The sequence below is a fragment of the Pinus tabuliformis genome, chromosome 8, assembly GCF_031772625.1.
Source record: "Pinus tabuliformis cultivar Carrire ecotype Pingquan chromosome 8, CPIR1, whole genome shotgun sequence".
Taxonomy (NCBI): domain Eukaryota; kingdom Viridiplantae; phylum Streptophyta; class Pinopsida; order Pinales; family Pinaceae; genus Pinus; species Pinus tabuliformis.
Genome location: NC_142294.1, coordinates 1,843,152,894 through 1,843,173,044, shown reverse-complemented (window position 1 = coordinate 1,843,173,044; position 20,151 = coordinate 1,843,152,894). Strand labels below are relative to the sequence as shown.

At 44.8% G+C, this 20,151-nt stretch overlaps 1 protein-coding gene across 2 annotated transcripts in view; it reads right to left on the bottom strand.

Annotated features, from left to right (window-relative positions):
- LOC149243631 (ARM repeat superfamily protein) overlaps positions 1–20,151 on the bottom strand; it is a 293,501-nt gene that overhangs the window by 195,222 nt on the left and 78,128 nt on the right. The window contains exon 2 of one of the 2 annotated variants that reach the window (XM_089374590.1): positions 262–372. The exons of the other annotated variant lie outside the window; for it this stretch is intronic. Coding sequence (XP_089230716.1) covers positions 262–278 — 17 coding nt within the window. The 5' untranslated portion in view covers positions 279–372. The remainder of the gene's footprint in view (positions 1–261; positions 373–20,151) is intronic. 2 annotated transcript variants of the gene reach the window in all.

Sequence of the window (20,151 nt, the reverse complement as noted above, 5' to 3'; positions counted from 1 at the left end):
TTAGCTCAACTGAAAACTACTGCCATTGCATCAGTAGTGTCACTCCCTACCGAAAAATGTGGTGATTCACCTCAAGCTATCCAGAAAGACATAAGTTAGAGACAACAGTCAAGGAATGAACAACCTAAAACGAATTCAGGTCGACTTCAAAGGACATTGGGAGCTCATCTACACCTTCAACTGTTGCCATTGCCATTATTTTACTTTGCCTTCCACATATTTCACAGTCAGGGGCTAGTATTCTTGCAAAAAATTACATGCCTGTGAAAAAATCTCATCCACCTCGGCAAGATTATCTGTGGCTTCCACCTCAGTCAAAGGATCCTCAACAACAAATCTGGCATCAATCTTGGGCTCAGGTCCAGCAGATCTCTACAAGAAAAGGTAAAATCAAATTCAATACAATATACAGCAGCAACAACATTCCTATAGCATAGGCAAATTGTGCATCTTATGGATTCTTCTCAGAGGCATCATCAGCATGTTCTACTGCAAAATTATCCTTTGTATCAGAATTATACCCACCAAAAAAAATCAACCTTCACTGCAGGAACATCATTAGGTTGGAAAACATCTTCGCGTTTACCAAACACTAGAGTCTGGAATATAAAGTTCCAACACAGTCTCAAGCCCATTCACTGACTATGCCCCAATGACAAATGCTGCATCATAAACAAACATCACAACATTTTGCAGCAACCTGTGGGACTTGCTCCCTGCCCTTTAAAATGTGGAAAAAAATGGAATATAAAACCTAAATCTTTTCTTTCATATCTCCTGTCCTTGCCGCTAACATTTTTCTGTTATAGGTGTATTCCTGTTAATTTACAGGTTTAACTGGAAAACTTGTTTGTATGTCTGTGGTGCAACACAGTTTACAGGTTCGCTAGTTTTATACTGAGGTAGGTAAAGCCTGCTATGGAATCAGCCCCTGATTGGCTAGAGGAGGAGGCAGTGGAGGAGGTAGCCTCTGCAGGGGAGAGAGAGGTGGAGGAGGAGGAGAAGGAGCAACAGGAGGAGCACAGGTTCACTGGTTTTATACTGAGGTAGGTAGAGCCTGCTATGGAATCGGCCCCTGATTGGCTAGAGGAGGAGGCAGTGGAGGAGGTAGCCTCTACAGGGGAGAGAGAGGTGGAGGAGGACAAGGAGCATGTTGGCATTATGATTCAAGTGTTGTCCTTGATGGCAACTCACTCAGAGGCTGGTACAGGTGCTCAGAGGTTGGTACAGGTGGTACAGGTGATGGCAACTTAATCAAAGGACAGATCTGAGTATAGCAGGCCAAGACAATTCATACACGCAGGTTCGTTAAGCCCAAGTCGCGTGTACACGCAGGTTGGCTTCAGTAAAAGCGCGTGTATGTGAAAACGTACCTTTGGTCCATGGCGGTTAGTCCTTGGAAGTTGTGCCTATGGTTTTGGACCATGGCGTCTCGACGGACGTGTTGATCCCTAGTTTTGAAGTTGATGGTATTGTGTTACTATGGTTTTGGACCGTGGTATTGTAAAGGGCCTAAGGCTATATAAGGAGAAGATCATTAGGCAAATGTAGGTAAGCAAGGTGCAAGAGTGTGTGAGTGATGAAGATCTGAGGAAGTGTGAGATCCAAGTGCTGGTTATGGGTTGGTGATCTGAACCAAGGTTTCACTCATGTGGAGGATGATGAATGATGGAACGAGATCTCAAGGCTTGGAATGATTATCTTCATATGGTTTGCCTGTGGATAGATCAGATCTACTGACGCATGTTTATTATTATGATCTGGGTATGTTTTGATGTCTGATATAGCTGCAGAGTTATAAGTTAGAATTTGCAGATCTGTACGCGGGTTGGCTTTGGTAAAAGAGCGTATACACGCAGGTTGGGTTCATCCAAGTAGCGTATACAATGTGAAGTATGATATTTGAAGATGAAGTTGGATCTGGTTGTTGTTATGTTGTCTGGTTGTTGTTGACAGGGTTACAGTGATTCAGAATTGGGTGTTTCAGTGATTGATGATGCAGGTTGTTCTACAATGATGATTGTTTCATGGATCCAGTATGAAAATGTATGAAACGTGGTCCCGGGAAGATCGTAGGCCGGCACCTACGTACTGGTAAACATATCAGCCAGTACAAGAGCCAAGGGGGTTGTAGCTCCCTTCCAGGAGCAGCTGGAAAACGAGTGAAGGTTGTAGCCTTCTGTAGGGTTGGCACCTACGTACTAGCAAATGGATCGGCTAGTACAAGAGCTATGAAGGTTGTAGCCTTCTGTAGGGTTGGTACCTACGTATTAGTAAATAGATCGGCTAGTACAAGATCTATGAGGGTTGTAGCCCTCTGCAGGTTGCAGCCTGCGTGCTGGTAAATGACTGCACCAGTGCATTGTAAAAGAAGTTTCTTATTAAAGAAGAAAGAGACGAATTGCAGCAGGTGGTTTTCACCCACATTGGGTTTCCACCTTATATCATGGTGTTCATGTGTGTGGCTCTTGTGTGATGTTCTGTTCTGTTATTCTGCACCTGTTTACTGTTAATATGCTTAATAATGATCTGATGCATTTACTGAAGATTAAGCTAACTGAATTATAAGATCTCTGGATATACGCGAGTTTCATTAGACACAGTAGCGTGTACACGCGGGTTCACCTAACTGAAGTAGCGTATATGTTTCTGAGCATTGAAAAGTTTGATTGATCTGATAATACTGATTCACCCCCCCCTCTCAGTATTATTTCCAACAATTGGTATCAGAGCAGGTCCTTCAGAGAAGCTTGATCGCTTGAAGGAGATTCGTAGAACAATGGGGAAGAAAGCACGTCAGAAGAAGAAGACAGCTCAAAGGAACAATGACAACCTGCCGTTGAGTGGAAGTAAGAATTCAGATCCTGAATCACCTCAGAATGAAGATGGACAAACAAATGAAGTATCAGATCAAACCATAGATCAGCAAGATCTACCTAGCAAAAAGGAGAATGCCCTCAAAGAAGAAATCATCAAATTAGAAGATCTGTTGGAATGTGCCTCCAGAACTCGACAAATGCTGCTAGCACTGAATAAAGAGCAAGAAAACGAGATCCTCAAACTAAGGCATCAGTTGGATGAAGGAAGGAAAGCTGAAGAGACCTTGAAGAAGCAATGTCTAGACAAAGAAGAACAACATCAAGTTGAGGTAAATATCTTGAAAAGTAAATTAGAAGAAAAGGATAAACTATTACGATTTCAAGATAGTACTAAGATCTTGGATGATATTCTTAGTAGTCAAAGGTCCCCTGCTATCAAAACTGGTCTTGGTTTTCATAAGTCTATTGAAGGTGAATCTGGTTCACAAAGTAAGGCAAGAATCTCTCATGCAAAATCTGAAAGGCTCTACAAGGAGATGAAAGGTCAACCTCATCAACAATCAAGGAAAGAGACTCCTCAAAGAAAATCTTTTACTCCTCCCATGAATAATGTTGAATGTTATGTATGTCATAATCTTGGACATGTTGCAGCCATATGTAGAAAAAGAAGGTTTCAAGACCATCATGCAGAAAGATCATCACATTCAAGGTACTTTAATGGATATTGCTTTTCTTGCAATATGTTTGGCCACAAAGCTGCTGATTGCTATAGGAGGAATATGAAACACGTAAGATGCTATGCATGTAACAAGTTTGGACATAGAGCAAAGGATTGCAGGAACAAAGCTCATGATAAGAAGAAATCATCAACATGCTTGAAGATATGGAAGAAGAAGGAAGTTCAGCCAGAAAGATGTGGCACAGCACAGGGTACTCAGCACAGCACAGACATAACAGACTCAGGGGGAGCTGAAGGCATAGAACTTCAGTGTTCTAATTCTAATACGCAAGTTTCATGAAGCAAATCCGCGTATATACGCGAGTTTCACACTACAAAGTCGCGTATATGTCAGTTTGTGAAAAAGCAGCAGGGACAGACTCAGAAAAGGGGTCTGATATGATCCAGTCCAGTATATGTTCTATTGGTTAACAGTTACAGTCTGCTGAGGATGTCTGGAAATATCTTGATACTTATGGCACAGGCTCAGGGGGAGCATATACTTCAAATAATGCATTGTTGGCATTATGGTTAGAAGCTGTTGATAAAGTCTATGATACATCTTGCTGTTTGATCAAAGGAATGGTATTGCAGGCTGATGCTTATGGTACAGATCGTGATGCTGCTGGTGGCCTTCATAAGTCCTGGTCTAGATATTTCATCTCTATGTCATGTATCTCTTTTATGATGTCAAGGTCATGTAACGGCCTATGTTGGTTTCCCCACTATGCCTGGGATGAATGATGTAATGTTCATGTCTTATCATGAGTAAACTCTTAATGTATCTCCACATGGTTAGGTAGATGAGTCAATAATTGGTATATCCCCACTAGGTTGGGTGATGAATGTATGTATTGAGTCTTTTGGTGATAGGAAGGTCTTCTATGATGTATAAGTCCTTGTTCTTCTTGAAGAACATCTTTTGCAGATCTTGCCTACAGTCAAGGGGAGCATGAACAGCACAATTCAGCAAGAGCAGGATGGATAGATTGGTACACTTTGGCATACACAAAGGGGGAGCACATTTGGAGATTGCAGCAGGTACTCAGGGGGAGTATGGACAGCAGAAGGTATACCAAAGAAGAGGATATCTTGGTACGCCCTTTGCCCTTGATGTCAAAGGGGGAGAGTGACTTGGTGTGGTGGTTGCCATCAAGTCCAAAGGGGGAGATTGTTGGCATTATGATTCAAGTGTTGTCCTTGATGGCAACTCACTCAGAGGCTGGTACAGGTACTCAGAGGTTGGTACAGGTGGTACAGGTGATGGCAACTTAATCAAAGGACAGATCTGAGTATAGCAGGCCAAGACAATTCATACACGCAGGTTCGTTAAGCCCAAGTCGCGTGTACACGCAGGTTGGCTTCAGTAAAAGCGCGTGTATGTGAAAACGTACCTTTGGTCCATGGCGGTTAGTCCTTGGAAGTTGTGCCTATGGTTTTGGACCATGGCGTCTCGACGGACGTGTTGATCCCTAGTTTTGAAGTTGATGGTATTGTGTTACTATGGTTTTGGACCGTGGTATTGTAAAGGGCCTAAGGCTATATAAGGAGAAGATCATTAGGCAAATGTAGGTAAGCAAGGTGCAAGAGTGTGTGAGTGATGAAGATCTGAGGAAGTGTGAGATCCAAGTGCTGGTTATGGGTTGGTGATCTGAACCAAGGTTTCACTCATGTGGAGGATGATGAATGATGGAACGAGATCTCAAGGCTTGGAATGATTATCTTCATATGGTTTGCCTGTGGATAGATCAGATCTACTGACGCATGTTTATTATTATGATCTGGGTATGTTTTGATGTCTGATATAGCTGCAGAGTTATAAGTTAGAATTTGCAGATCTGTACGCGGGTTGGCTTTGGTAAAAGAGCGTATACACGCAGGTTGGGTTCATCCAAGTAGCGTATACAATGTGAAGTATGATATTTGAAGATGAAGTTGGATCTGGTTGTTGTTATGTTGTCTGGTTGTTGTTGACAGGGTTACAGTGATTCAGAATTGGGTGTTTCAGTGATTGATGATGCAGGTTGTTCTACAATGATGATTGTTTCATGGATCCAGTATGAAAATGTATGAAACGTGGTCCCGGGAAGATCGTAGGCCGGCACCTACGTACTGGTAAACATATCAGCCAGTACAAGAGCCAAGGGGGTTGTAGCTCCCTTCCAGGAGCAGCTGGAAAACGAGTGAAGGTTGTAGCCTTCTGTAGGGTTGGCACCTACGTACTAGCAAATGGATCGGCTAGTACAAGAGCTATGAAGGTTGTAGCCTTCTGTAGGGTTGGTACCTACGTACTAGTAAATAGATCGGCTAGTACAAGATCTATGAGGGTTGTAGCCCTCTGCAGGTTGCAGCCTGCGTGCTGGTAAATGACTGCACCAGTGCATTGTAAAAGAAGTTTCTTATTAAAGAAGAAAGAGACGAATTGCAGCAGGTGGTTTTCACCCACATTGGGTTTCCACCTTATATCATGGTGTTCATGTGTGTGGCTCTTGTGTGATGTTCTGTTCTGTTATTCTGCACCTGTTTACTGTTAATATGCTTAATAATGATCTGATGCATTTACTGAAGATTAAGCTAACTGAATTATAAGATCTCTGGATATACGCGAGTTTCATTAGACACAGTAGCGTGTACACGCGGGTTCACCTAACTGAAGTAGCGTATATGTTTCTGAGCATTGAAAAGTTTGATTGATCTGATAATACTGATTCACCCCCCCCTCTCAGTATTATTTCCAACAGAGCAACAGGAGGAGCAGATGAGACCACCTACCATGGTCACCAATAAAGGACGTGGTCTACCTCCTCCTACTTATAGAGGACATCGGAGTCCAATGCCAGCCCAAGGGCCTTCTTCATCTAGAGAAAATGTCATTACATTTTCTCACAAAAGGTGCAGGGGAAATCATTAGTTAGAAGTTAGATGTTTGAAGTTAGAACTTACTTAGTGGTTCATTTCATTGTACATGACTCACTATATGAATACATTTGTTATATTTTTTGTTGATATTTTGAGGCCGAGTCAAGACTCGGGATTCAAGACATGATTCACTGTTATGTGTGATGTAGCACTATAAATATTACACATCTTATATATTAGATTTTTTTGCATATTTATGTGTCACTGCATTTATTTTATGTTGTCGATGCTTTAGATACTAAAAAAATTGGAAAAGATGAATATTTTTGCATTCTTTTAATTTTACCAATTTTTTCCCAATTTTTACAATTTTTTCTTTTTCCAAACCCTTGACGTTTTATCCCGATGCCGATGTTCGCAACATTGATTTGACTTCTTGTCTGTCACATTCAGACCAAGTGTTTTTTGCCTTGTGCAGGCCCAAGCTTACTGCAGGACTGTGATCTTGATTTTTAATGGCTACAGCAGATGGTTTAGGCCATTCTATATGTATTGTGGATTTGTCAGTTCCATCAATGCATCCCTCGGGTTGAAGCCAGCACAGACAAGGAGGTGGAAAGGCCCCTTATCTGCACATGACCCCTTGGTGCAACCTGAAATCACTTGCAGGGAATCAGGTTGTGGTTTCGAGCATAGCAGGACCAAGGGTTCCTGATGGGAGGACAGGAGCAATGCTCCCTCTTATTTATAGGTGTTGAGTCTTTTATTGGGCCAAATAGTTTAATGCGGAATTGTAATGTTCCAAAATGGAAATTTACAGCAAAAAGCAGAGACATGCACAAGGAAACGGCAACAATAAACAAATTCCAAGCATACACATCAAAATACACAAGAAATTGCGCCAAACAACTAAGCCATTTTATTAATATAGGAATTCGAGTACATGGATGGCAAGGAATGATAGAACCTAGGCTTGCTACACAAGCTAAGCAAACACCAAGCGAGAACTCGTTGATCCAACTGCTGAAATGGCTCCAACTGATAATGCGCACTACTTAGAAAATCTGCTACAGGCTGCCAATAGGAACTAGGCATTCTGCTCCAAAAAATGCTCGAAATGCTCTGAAATTGCAGCCACGGGCTCCTCTCCTCAAACCCAGAAAAGGTTTGGCCTAACTCCAAAGCCAAAATCGGACCCACAGTGTGATGCGAAATTCTCAGCAAACCAGCAATACACCCTACTTAAGAATTTAGGTTTCTAACCCAAATACTGCCCAAAAAATTCTGTAAAATTGGCTGGGGCCTCCTCTCAATAAACCCATAAAAACTCAGAAATCCTTTGGGGTGGTTCCAACTTCACCCGGTGACCCCAAGGAATGCATGTGGCTCGGACTGGCTCGTTGAATATGTTGTGGAGTAGATACTGCTGTAAAATGCCCAAAACAACTGCTGGAAAATTGCAAATAGCTGCCCCAAAACTCCTTATTTCTCCTTGGTCAATTCCCCACAAACTCCTACTCTCTATTTTTGCGCAGTAAATAACTAGTGACCCCTGCGGAGGCCCTGAATTAGACAAATTTGGCCCTCCAAATGTATCACTCTCAACCCTGCAAATCACTAAGGAAAAACTCGGCGTCCCAGTGGATGACACTCCGCAAAATCTTCTGCCCAAACTCCACAGTTTGTTGGCCCTTCTCACTCCCATGAATTTCCTTCTACGCCCTAGAAGAAGCACGCACCAACTGAAGAAAAACTTGTAAAATGGCTCCTCAAATGCCCTGAACTAACTCCCAATTTCTCTCCTAGGGTGACACTCGAAATTCACTAAAGGTAGAACTGGAATTTCTGCCTGGAAATCCCTTCTGCAGAACAGCACAGGTTATCTTGGCTAAGCAACTCAAGAGAACTAATGTTGAATTGTAAAATGACCAAAAGATGTCAAAATGACATTCTCCTCCTCTATTTATAATTGTTGCTCCCTTTCGTCCTTGTGGCTCCCACATCCCATTAAAAATTTAATTTTTCTTTTCTCTAATGTTTGCAGCCTCTTTTTCCTCCAAAAATTAAGTGGAGTCTCCATAACCCACCTTTTCTAAGTTTTATATGCCAAAAATATTTCTCAACGCCAAAATTGCAAAAATGATGATTTTACTTAGAAAATTATTTATCGGGGACATGACAGTCCTCCCCGCCAAAAATTGCTTGTCCTCAAGTAATGCTTAAACAAGTGCCCTCTCTGACTGTTGATCACCACTATCACCATCAATAATACCAGGGTTCCAAATGTGCCACTAAGTCATCCCCGATCTCTGCATTGCCATGTCATGAATGAATCCCTCAATACTAGGATCCCAAGCCATCTTGATCAATGTGAAGCACCCCTTGCTCCACTGTTTGTCCAGCCAGGTATAGGTACCAAAAGCCCTTTGCACATTATAAATAAGTAGAGCATCATGATAATGTAGAACTCTATCCAACTCCCCATGAAGTTGCCCTACCGAGTAGTCCACCTCATGCACTCCAAGAGTAAACTCTTGAAGATACAACTCAATCCCTATGGGGACGAAATCTCTCCCACATGAACCTCCCCTGGTATCCTCCTGCTAACCAACCTACCACGCTGATGAAGTTTCCTATGCCATCAGCGAGTCACTAAAGCTCCAAGGAAGATCTAAGTGATGTCCCCCTATAGTAGCCATCTCATCCCTAAAGATCATTGAGTTGTCACACACTGTGATGCCCAGGTCCCATACTAGTCTCAGAAGGGTGCCCCCATGTTGTCACTGCACCACTTTGACTCCAACAGGTTGCCCATCATGTGTACACTATATACTCCTCCCCTAAAACTTGATGGCGAAATATCGACAAAGGCCAAGCTCAACCTACCCAGGTATCTCTATGATGTCAATATCTACCCATCCATTGCTAATCTCGATCCTGAGCTGTAACTGGGAAAACCTGTCTTGCCATACAATGGAGGTCTCAGCGATCCCCCATGTGTCAACCCCAAAGTGAGCTAGATCACCTTCTGTTATGGTCTTGCACCTCATGAAATGGAGTGGCATGTCAGCCAACTAAATCCCTATGTCCCCTACAAAACCTCCCTTAGGAACCCGAAAGGTGAATCTCTCTAGTACCAATGGCGATGCCACCACTATGCTACTCCTCGATGACCATTGTGCCCCAACTAACTATAGAGGGTCCTTGGACCCAAAGAAGGCATTGTTTGGTGGCTAGTCGATGCCACCTCCTCCAACAAACTCCTGCCTTTGTATGTTGCTCATCCTACAGTCCCATGTACGCTCAACATGCCTGGACAACCCCTGGAGTCTTCCTACTCCCCTGTCAATCCAACCCGTCACTAGTGCTTATGGAGATTTGAAAGTGTGTGGGTGCTCAGTCACCGAATCCATCGCACAGCTAATACCACCATTAACCAAGCCCATGCTGGGGCGGAGAATCCCAACAACAATCTGGCCCTCGAGCTCCTCTGAAAACCCACGGCCCCCACTACACTATGCTCTTAGCCATGGATATATCCAAGCTGTAATGTTCCTCAGTAGGCATGTGAGTGATATCAAGCAAATAAATAGTGCAACAGCATATAAAAATAAAAACACACATTAGACATTCATGAAAACGTTGTCGATCAAGAACTGTTAAGCCATGTTTTTAAAATCAGAGGGCCAGATACCATATGAAATGGAATGGTGCACTTGGGCTTGTCCTAAAGAACAAGCAAGACCAACCCCAGGTGGAAAAATAGCTGAGTTGAAGGCTGCCCAGCTGTTGCACCACTCTGCACTGCGCTGCCCTAGTAAACTATTGCCCTACTGAACTTTGACCTACTGGAATGTGCCCAAAAACTGCCCATAAAATTATATCCTTTTAGCCACTGACTCCTTGGACAAAACCCAAAAAAACCCATAAGGTAATTTTGCTGGTTTTGACTTTGGATTTTCGGCCTCCTTGGAGACTCTCCCCAGCTTATGCTACCAAATTCGACTTGCCAGAAACAGCTTGCAAATCCTTTTGAAAACACCTTTGAAATGTTGGTTTCACCTATGCTATCCAACTCCTTGCTCTCGGATGGCTCTTGGCCAAGATTAACTGCTCTCCCAAGCCCCACAAAATTGCTGCCACAGGCCTCTGCGCAGTCCCTATACGCAGAAATTCGTATGTCTGATGCATTGACCTAGATGGCTGCAAACCCCTGCAAAATTGTCCTCAACTCTTGGAACTCCCAACAAGCAATGAACCTCCTTGCTGGTCTCCAACTCCTCCTGCGTGTTTCTAGCTGCCCAAAAAATACGTAGTTCCCCCTCTACATTGTTCGTTGAAGTGTGTGACTGTGTTGAACTCCTTGAAACTCTTGTGCAACGGTCTCCCTAGGGGGGGCACGGATGGTCCCCAGAAGAAGAGGTTGAATCTCCCGCGTGAGAAATTCGTGGCTGAACAGCCTGTAGACTCGCTAAGCAACAAAGCGTACAAAAGATTGTTTGTTTGCAAATGTCCAAGATGAAAACAAAATGAGAGTTGATCTCTCTTTATAACTCCTTGGGTCCCTTTAGCCTCATGTGGGCCCCTCCATCCACCCATTCGATTTTTCCTCCAAGCATATCGAATGGCTAATTCGAACTCCTATGTGGGTGGCCCCCACATTCCACTAGCAGCTAAATAAAGTCGATTTGGCCCCTAAGTCCCTAAGTCGAAAGTGTGGGCCCTCTTTCTTAGTCAAAAATGTGCAAAATTGTGTAGCAGCACCCTGTTACTAATGTGTTTGAGAAGGGACATGACAGTTCTCCCCTCCCAAATGTTGCTTACCCTCATGCAACCTCAAAGCTAGGTACTCCAAAATATGCTCACCCTCCCAGATGGCATCCTCATCCAGCAAGTTCTTCTAATGCACCAAACATCGCTTGTCCTCAAGCAATGCCTAAACAAACACCCTCTTTGACTGTGGACCCCCACTATCACTGCAAACTTCACCAGGGTCCCAAATGTGCCATTGGATCATCCTTGATCGTTGTACTATCCTATAGTGAAGGAGTCCCTCGATACCAGGATCCCAAGCCAACCTGATTAACGTGAAGCCCCCCTTGCTCCACTCACTATCTTTCCAGATATGGGCATTAGAACCCCTGTGTCTATCACCAATAAGTAGAGCATCCTGACGATGTAAAACTCTGCCCAAATCCTCATGAAGCTGCTCTACCGAATAGTCCACCCCATGCACTCTAATTGTGGGCCCTTGAAGATACAACTCAAACCCTATGCAAATGAAGCCTCTCCTGCATGAGCTCCTCCTGAAACCCCCTTGTTGGCCATCTTGCCATGTTTATGAAGTCTCCCACGCCCTTAGTGAATCACTGAAACCCGATGGAGAATCTTAATGACCCTCCCCTATAGAAACCAACTCACCCCTATGGGTATCTGAACTGCTAAGTACTATGACGCTAGGGTCCCATGCCCAACGCAGCAAGAAACTGTCCTGCTGACCCCGTGACACCCTGCTCATCACTAACTGTCTAACATGCTCGTACCACATCCTCCTATCGCATAGGTCTCGGCCACAATCCATGTGATGATCAAGGTTGGGCTAGGCCCAACTTGCCAAAGCGACCCAATAGTGTCAGCGCCTATCCCTCCATGGTTGGCCCCAATCTTGAGCAACAATCTACCTCACCCTATGGTGAGGGCTTTAGTGATTCCCCATGTGTCTGCCTGTGAATGAATCAATTCACATGTTATCCTACCCATGCTCACTGAGGAGTGGAGTATCCGACCAATCCACTAGATCCCTATATCCCATAACCATATTGGAGGTCCACAACCCCCAATCCTCTCTGCTTGTTGTTGTGATATGCTACTATTTGTTGGGACTCCTCCGTGCCCCGTCTTTGACTCCTGTAAGTATCCAATAGGTAGGCACCAAGCATCAAGAACCCGTGTTGCAAATAACCAACTGCTCCGCGCATGCCAAATCACATAGCAAGATCTACTATCCCAACTCCTGATGATGTGCTCTGGTCCTGCTGGAAGCCTATGCATCATCCTGCCAACAAGGGCTACCATCCCTCACACCTCATGCTCACCTAATGTCTCAAGTTGTCGAGCTGGAAAAGCACCATATAACTCACTCTCGATCACCTCCCTAAGTGTGAGCCTAGGGGTGGAACATATGCTACCTCGACAATCAACCATGTTATCCCTAAGCTTGTACATGTCAACTCGTGCACCTACCAAGTGTCCCAACTAGAGAGTCTCCTCCCAGCCCATGACATGCAATGTCTCATCCAACTGCCTAGGGTGGGATTTCCATGCCCTGCTGCCTAAATGGAGAGTGTCAAGGGGCAACAACCAAACACTATGTGTCTGTAAGCAACATCGGAGGAGGGTGGGTGGGTATGTCCTGAAGGGTATGATCAAGAGTCTGCCAAAATGCTCAAGAGTAATCCTACAGACATCCCCATCTTTGCCTTGGATCTACTGACAACCCCCTCGAGGCCCTATCTCCGCTAAACATGGTGTCACCAAATGCTCAACCATGTCCTCATCGATCCTAGGTGAGATGCATCCAATGGTACACCTACTGCCCCTGTCCATAAGTCTCCTTGGAGGTAATGCTCCAAGCGCCCACTGCACTACATCATCTGCCACTGCATACCACCCAGTATCACCGCACTCATCGACATGCCACTGTATACCGCAACCTGTCTCTGTACACCATGGAATACCCCCAGCTACAACCATACCATCCTGTATCGTCCTGTGTCCTGCCTATGTCACTGCACCTGTCACTCCCTGCACGTCCTCAATGCGATGCGAGTCACTCCTCCTACCCCACAGTGTCAACCGGCATGCTATGGTATACCACCATGTATCTCCATGCTCCTTTGCAAGCCACTGCTCATCGCTGCATAGCCCTGCACACCACTAAGTGCTATGGCCTAGAATTGGGTTTGTATGCATCAGGTCACATCCCTCTATATAAAACTGGACACTATGACCTGACTTTGTGCAGTCTTGTGTACCACTACCTATTATCATACCACCCTGTAACATATGGTATCCCGCATGTGTCAAAGTGTCTGCCACTCTGATAATGGCCCCACCATGACATGCGTCATGTCCCCTCGTCCATCCTGGTAGACTGGAGCGCCCTAACTCCACTCCTGCTAGGGGGGATATCTCTGTTATGTCGATCCTTTGTGACCCCCGAGTCCTAAACCTCAATGGGAGAACATCGTCTCCATACAATATCCAGTCTGGTGGCATACCCATGCCACCTCCCCCAGCCAGCTCCTGCCATGGAATGCTAATCATCATGCGCAACCAACATGCCAAAACAACCAATGGAGTCTGCTCACAAACCACCTGGCCACTAGCATCAACTGGAACTCCCCTAAGGAATGCATGCACTCAGGCACGAGGTTGACTACCTCATCAATGCCATAGCCATACCACATGTTTGATATCGGATAGGAAACCTCGCCTGGATCCCAATGCCAACCTGAGCCTCTAGCACCCTCAATGTCTAAGAGCTCCCACTGAGCTTTACTCCGGACTACGATCATCTTCATGAGTCTAGCCCACTCCACTGGGTACCAACTCAGAATCTCTTGCCATCCAACCCTATGAGAGGAATCGAATGCACAAACTCTATCACATAGAACAAGCCCTCCATCCTATGAGTGTTGCACCTTGCGCAACTCATGTCGCCTCAACTCACCATCCTGGTCAACACATAAAATTTGTTGGGGAGTCTTTGCATCTCTCTCTCCATGGTGCAAAGGTAGTCTAGCAATGTTACAAGCCCCATCTATATAACCCCAAAGAGAGCTTTTATCTGGAAGTACTGCAACTCTGTTGACGGTCTGTACATTTAACAGCTCTAAGTCAGTGGTGGGCCCCAAAGAAGATTGCTCATCCTCCTCCACCATGGGCTCAACATGAGCCATGAACTGCCCTTCCATGACTAGCTCACGCCCATCTATGTGCTCTCCATGTTGTAGGTGGTTGTCATCTCGCAACTCTATCGTAGATCTGGGTGCCTCGTACCTATCGACTCATCATCAAGGGTGGTGATGTCTCTCAACACCTCATCATTCTATCGTGCACTGCTATTACCTGAAAACTCCCAGATATCTCAACAACGGATGTCACCTTCTCAACAGTGAACATGTTCGTGTTTCCTAGCACCTCATCAATGGATGGTCCTATGGGTGCATGCTCTACTTTCTCCCCCAAGGTGTCAACTGGTGCTATCAAAGAGACCTCCAACAATGGTGACTCCTGTGCCACACTAGGTATACCAATGTGATCCTCACACTCCCGCGTGTCCTCTGCCTCATGTTCAATCTCCTCCTCAGGCCCCTGATGTCTAAGACCAAGTCTCCACCAACAAAATCGTCTCCTTGACTCATCCTCTAACTGTCTCTAGCCTGCCTACTCCTTTTCAAGTGATCTGGTGCCTTGATTCCATCGGCTTTCCCCACATAGTGTAGATGGTTGTACACCCACAGCTTGTGAACCTCTAATGTCTATGTTGTAAGGACAAGTCTGGATCTGGTCTGACACCTTCCTCAACTGAGCCAACCTCTCATCACTCCAGCAGATTCCACCCCAAAATTCTTGCATATTGAATCTCCCTTGAGCCATGGGTAGTGTACAGTGTAACTCATCACAGTGCATACATGCCCAAATCTCCCATGACCTTACTGGTTACCCACAGCTGGGCCAAGATCATGCTTTGATACCACTGTAATGTTCCTAAGTAGGAATGTGAGTGATATTAAGCAAATAAATAGTGCAGCAGCATATAAAAATAAAAACACACATTAGACATCCATGAAAACGCTACCAATCAGGAACTGCTGAGCCATATTATTAAAATAAAAGGGCTAGATACAATATGAAATGGAATGGTGCACCTGGGCTTGTCCTAATGAACAAGAAAGACCAACCCCAGGTGGGAAAATCGCTGAGCTGAAGGCTGCCCAGCTGTTGCACCACTTTGCACTGCGCTGCCCCAGTAAACTACTGCCCTGCTGAACTTTGACCTGCTGGAATGTGCCCAAAAACTGCCCAGAAAATTATATCCTTTTAGCCACAGACTCCTTGGACAAAACCCAGAAAAACCCAGAAGGGAATTTCGTTGGTTTTGACTTTGGATTTTCGACCTCCTTGGAGCCTCCCCCCAACTTCTGCTACCAAATTTGACTTGTAGGAAACAGCCTGCAAATCCCTTTGAAAACACCTCTGAAATGTTAGTTTTACCTGTGCTATCCAACTCCTTGCTCTTGGATGGCTCTTGGCCAAGATTAACTGCTCTCCCAAGCCCCACGAAATTGTTGCTACAGGCCTCTGCGCAGTCCCTATGCCCAGAAATTCGTATGACTGATGCACTGGCCTAGCTGGCTGCAAACCCCAGCGAAAATGTCCTCAACAAGCAGCCTCCTCAGCTCCCGGAACTCCTAACAAGCAATGAACCTCCTTGCTGGCCTCCAACTCCTCCTGCATGTTTCTGGCTGCCCAGGAAATATGTAGTTCCCTCTCTACGTTGTTGGCTAAAGTGTGTGACTATGCTGAACTCCCTAAAACTCTTGTGGAATAGCCTCCCTAGGGCGGACACGGATGGTCCCCCGAAGAAGAGGTTGAGTCTCGCGTGAGAGATTCGTGGTTGAACAGCTGGTAGACTCGCTAAGTAGCAGAGCGTACAAAAGAGTGTTTGTTTGCAAATGTCCAAGATGAAAACAAAATGAGAGTTGATCTCTCTTTATAACTCTTTAGGCCCCCTTAGCCTCATGTGGGCCCCTCCATCCACCCATTCGATTTTCCCTCCAAGCATATCAAATGCCTAATTCGAACTCCTATGTGGGTTGCCCCCACATTCCCCTAGTGCCTAAGTCGAAAGTGTGGGGCCCTCTTCCTTGGTCAAAAATGTGCAAAATTGTGTAGCAGCACCCCACTACTAATGTGTTTGAGAAGGGACATGACACAGGCACCTAGCTAGTTCCACCAGGTACCAACTCAATATCTCCCGCCATCCAACCCCAAGAGAGGGATCGAATGCAGAAACACCCGTACATGGAACAAGTACTCCATCCCGCGAATGTTGCACCTTGGGAAGCTCATGACACTTTGTCTCTCTAGTATGGTCAACACATATAATCTGCCTAGGTAATGCAGCCTCTCTCTCACCAACGTGCAGAGGTGTTAAGATTAGGTATGTTCTATGCTAGAGCAATTTATTTAAATTTTCACAGTTAGCAATCACATCAGCATTACGATAAACTGCAGATAGAACATAAATATAATATGCAGAAGACAAGCCAAGATAAGAGGACACAAGATATGGCGCAAGCCAGGGACAAACCCCACAATGTGTAGGGAAACCCTTTGATCAAATCTTCTTTTATCTTCAAAGTTCAGCAGAGAAAGAGAGAGAGAGAGAGTACAATTACAACAGAAGTCAACACTTTGACTTGTCTAGATCTAAGCATAGATCATCTTCTATAACAATGAGATCAGTTGAAGACATTCTGCTTCAACTGATTCTCCAAGGTGACGGCTTCACCTATCCATTTCGTCCATTTGCTACATCTTACCGTGGAGCACCATCTCATCTGTTTTCATCATCATGCAACCTCATCCATCATCATGCTGTCTCATAAATCAACACACTGCCTCATACATTAGCATGCAATCTCATTGCCAATTATGTTGCCCCTTTACATTATCATGATCATGTTTATCTTCATAGTCCCATTACTAATCATACTCATATACATATATATTTATTGATCACCAATTATAAGTCATACCCTTACAGATCTGATTGGGAGAATGCCAAGATATATTATGAAATCATAGTGATCTTCTATACTATAATAGTTCTGCAGAGAACGTATCCCTTCTGATTCAAACCCTAGCCATTGTTGACCATTATGTTGAGATTGCTACAGGAATTCCACCTGGATCTACTTCATCAATGGTAAGGTGTTACATCATATAAGGTTGCGTATGGTCTTCCATAATTATATAGACAGCTCTTCCTCCAATCGAGATCCATGAACAATGTATAGGTTTCCTTTCCATATATAGCGGTTCTTCTATTCCAGTGGCTTCATACATCTCCATTGCACTGATTCATAACAGCGTTGGATTATTGCCTGCGTATATATATATATATATATATATATATATGTGTGTGTGTGTGTGTGTGTGTCCTGCGTATATATATATGATTGTCCTGCGTATATGTATATCCGATTGTCCTGCGTGTATGTATATGTCTGACTGTCCTGCGATATATATATATATATGCCTGGGCTGCGTTGAATATATACCGTGTGTATATCTGCATGGTATGACTGCGTGGTATATTGTATGACAGCCGAGCGCATGTATTTCTATGAGTGCCCTCATGTGACTCCACCTGCGTTGTGCATAAATATATTCCATGTAATATCTATTGCCATTGCTGCGTGCCATTGACATCAATATAACTACGTTCATTACAGCGTTAGGTTTCCACTGCGGATACTGCGGCTACCTTGCATGGTATCTTATCCAGCGTACAAGTTCTCACCGTATAGGTGCTGAGCATTGTATGAACTGCATATATGAATTATTCAGCGCGTGTGGTCCATCCGAAACCTGTATACGCCTTCCAGCAGTGCACATGACTGCGTCTTAGGTTAGGGCATTATACTATTCGTGTAATCCATGTATAAGGTCTCAGTGCTGAGCATTGTATGAACTGCATATATGAATTATTGTTATCCGTATAGATTCACTGCAGCTAGGGCACCGTGTTATGTCTTCATACTAGGCCAGTGTACTCTTTAATGTTTTCTCCTTCTCCAAAAACCCAAGACGTGGAGAGGAGATCACATAAAGAGTGTATCTAATGACTCCAAATCCTCTCTTATTTATACTAAAACATATATGATGAATAGACACGTCGGTTGGGCTTCTAGAGCCTACACAAGAGCTGGTCGGCTTGATAATAATTACATAAACAAAATAAATTCATATCTCCATAAATACTTATCGGAATCAGATGATCTTTGGATCAATCCTATACCTCTCGACAAGAGGGATCCAATAAAAATATCAGCTGCCATAAATAAGCTGACCCACATGGAGTTTGGCCCTAGTTGCCAATTTAACACTCCCTCTCAACTAGGGAGAACTCCATCCGTTGATCCATATGTACAACTGTACTATCTCTGCCATTAGTGCCTTGCACTACTCTGCCTAGCTCTGCTGGCTCTACTCAGCTCTGCTGGCTTTGCTCTGCTCTGCTCAGCTCTGCTGGCTCGGCTTTGCTCTGCGTAGCGCCGCTGGCTCTGCTAGCTCTGCTCTTCTCAGCGCTGTTGGCTCCGTTGGCTCTGCTCTACTCAGCTCTACTGGCTCTACTCTGTTCAGCTCAGCTCTGCTAGCTTTGCTCTGCTGGCTCTGCTCTGCTCAGCTCAGCTCTGCTAGCTTTGCTCTGTTGGCTCGGCTCTGCTCTGCTCATCTCCGCTGAACTATGAAGAAGAAGAATTGATCGAGAATGAGTCATATCATTCTCCACTGACCTGAAGTCAGTCTCAGAGTGCATACCACTAGTCCCAGACCAATCTCAACTGACCCGAAGTCAGCTTCATAGTAAGTACCACTCCTACCACTGGTCCCAGACCAGTATCACAGTCTCAGAGAGTGTACCACTGGTCCCAGACCAGTCTCGACTCTCAACCGACTCGAAATCAGCGTCATAGTATGTACCACTCTCACTGGTCCCAGACCAGTACTGCACTGACACGAAGTCAGTCTTGGAGTATGTACCACTGGTCCCAGACCAGTCTCAGCCGACCCAAAGTCAGCGTCATAGCATGTACAACTCCTACCACTGGTCCCAGACCAGTATCATTGATCCCAGATCAATGGAGGACATCCTAGCGTAGGGAGTGTGGTAGATACAACGATGCGTCCATCGGTATTACTATGGTCCCTAACTTCATTTCCCTGCTCATTGATCAGATGAGAGGTACTTCCCATGAGTCCCAGAGTGCATGGGTAGGATGCCTCGACAGGAGAACTTAATCAATCTTGTCCTCACAGGAGAACACATCAATCCTGCTACAATCGCCATGGAGAACACATCAATCCAGGCTGCCATGGAGAACACATCAATCCAGGCCTCACAGGAGAACACATCAATCCTACTACAATCGCCATGGAGAACACATCAATCCAGGCCTCACAGGAGAACACATCAATCCTGCTACAATCGCCATGGAGAACACATCAATCCAGGCCTCACAGGAGAACACATCAATCCTGCTACAATCGCCATGGAGAACACATCAATCCAGGCCTCACAGGAGAACTAATCATCCTACTACACAAGAGAGCGAATCATCTTGTCCCACAAGAGAGCGAATCATCTTGTTTCAGTGCGCACCACCAAGGGAGGGTGAGTCACCCTGTGGTCGTATGTTGCTCCAATAGAACTGCAAGCCCCCCAAAGCTCCTAGAGCTCAATGTCTGCAGCATGCAGGACCCTTTTACAAAGGTCTCTCGACGACTCCAAGTCGTTCGGGAAAATCACAAATTTGATCTTTCCTCAGGGCTCTGTCCTGTACATCATCTCAGTGTGATGGAGCCTCCTTGATCATCGACTTACCATATCCCAGATAAGGCAGTAATTGATGTCTATCTGCTGGAGCAATTGTCAAATACGGGATTCCTCAATAATTGAATCCC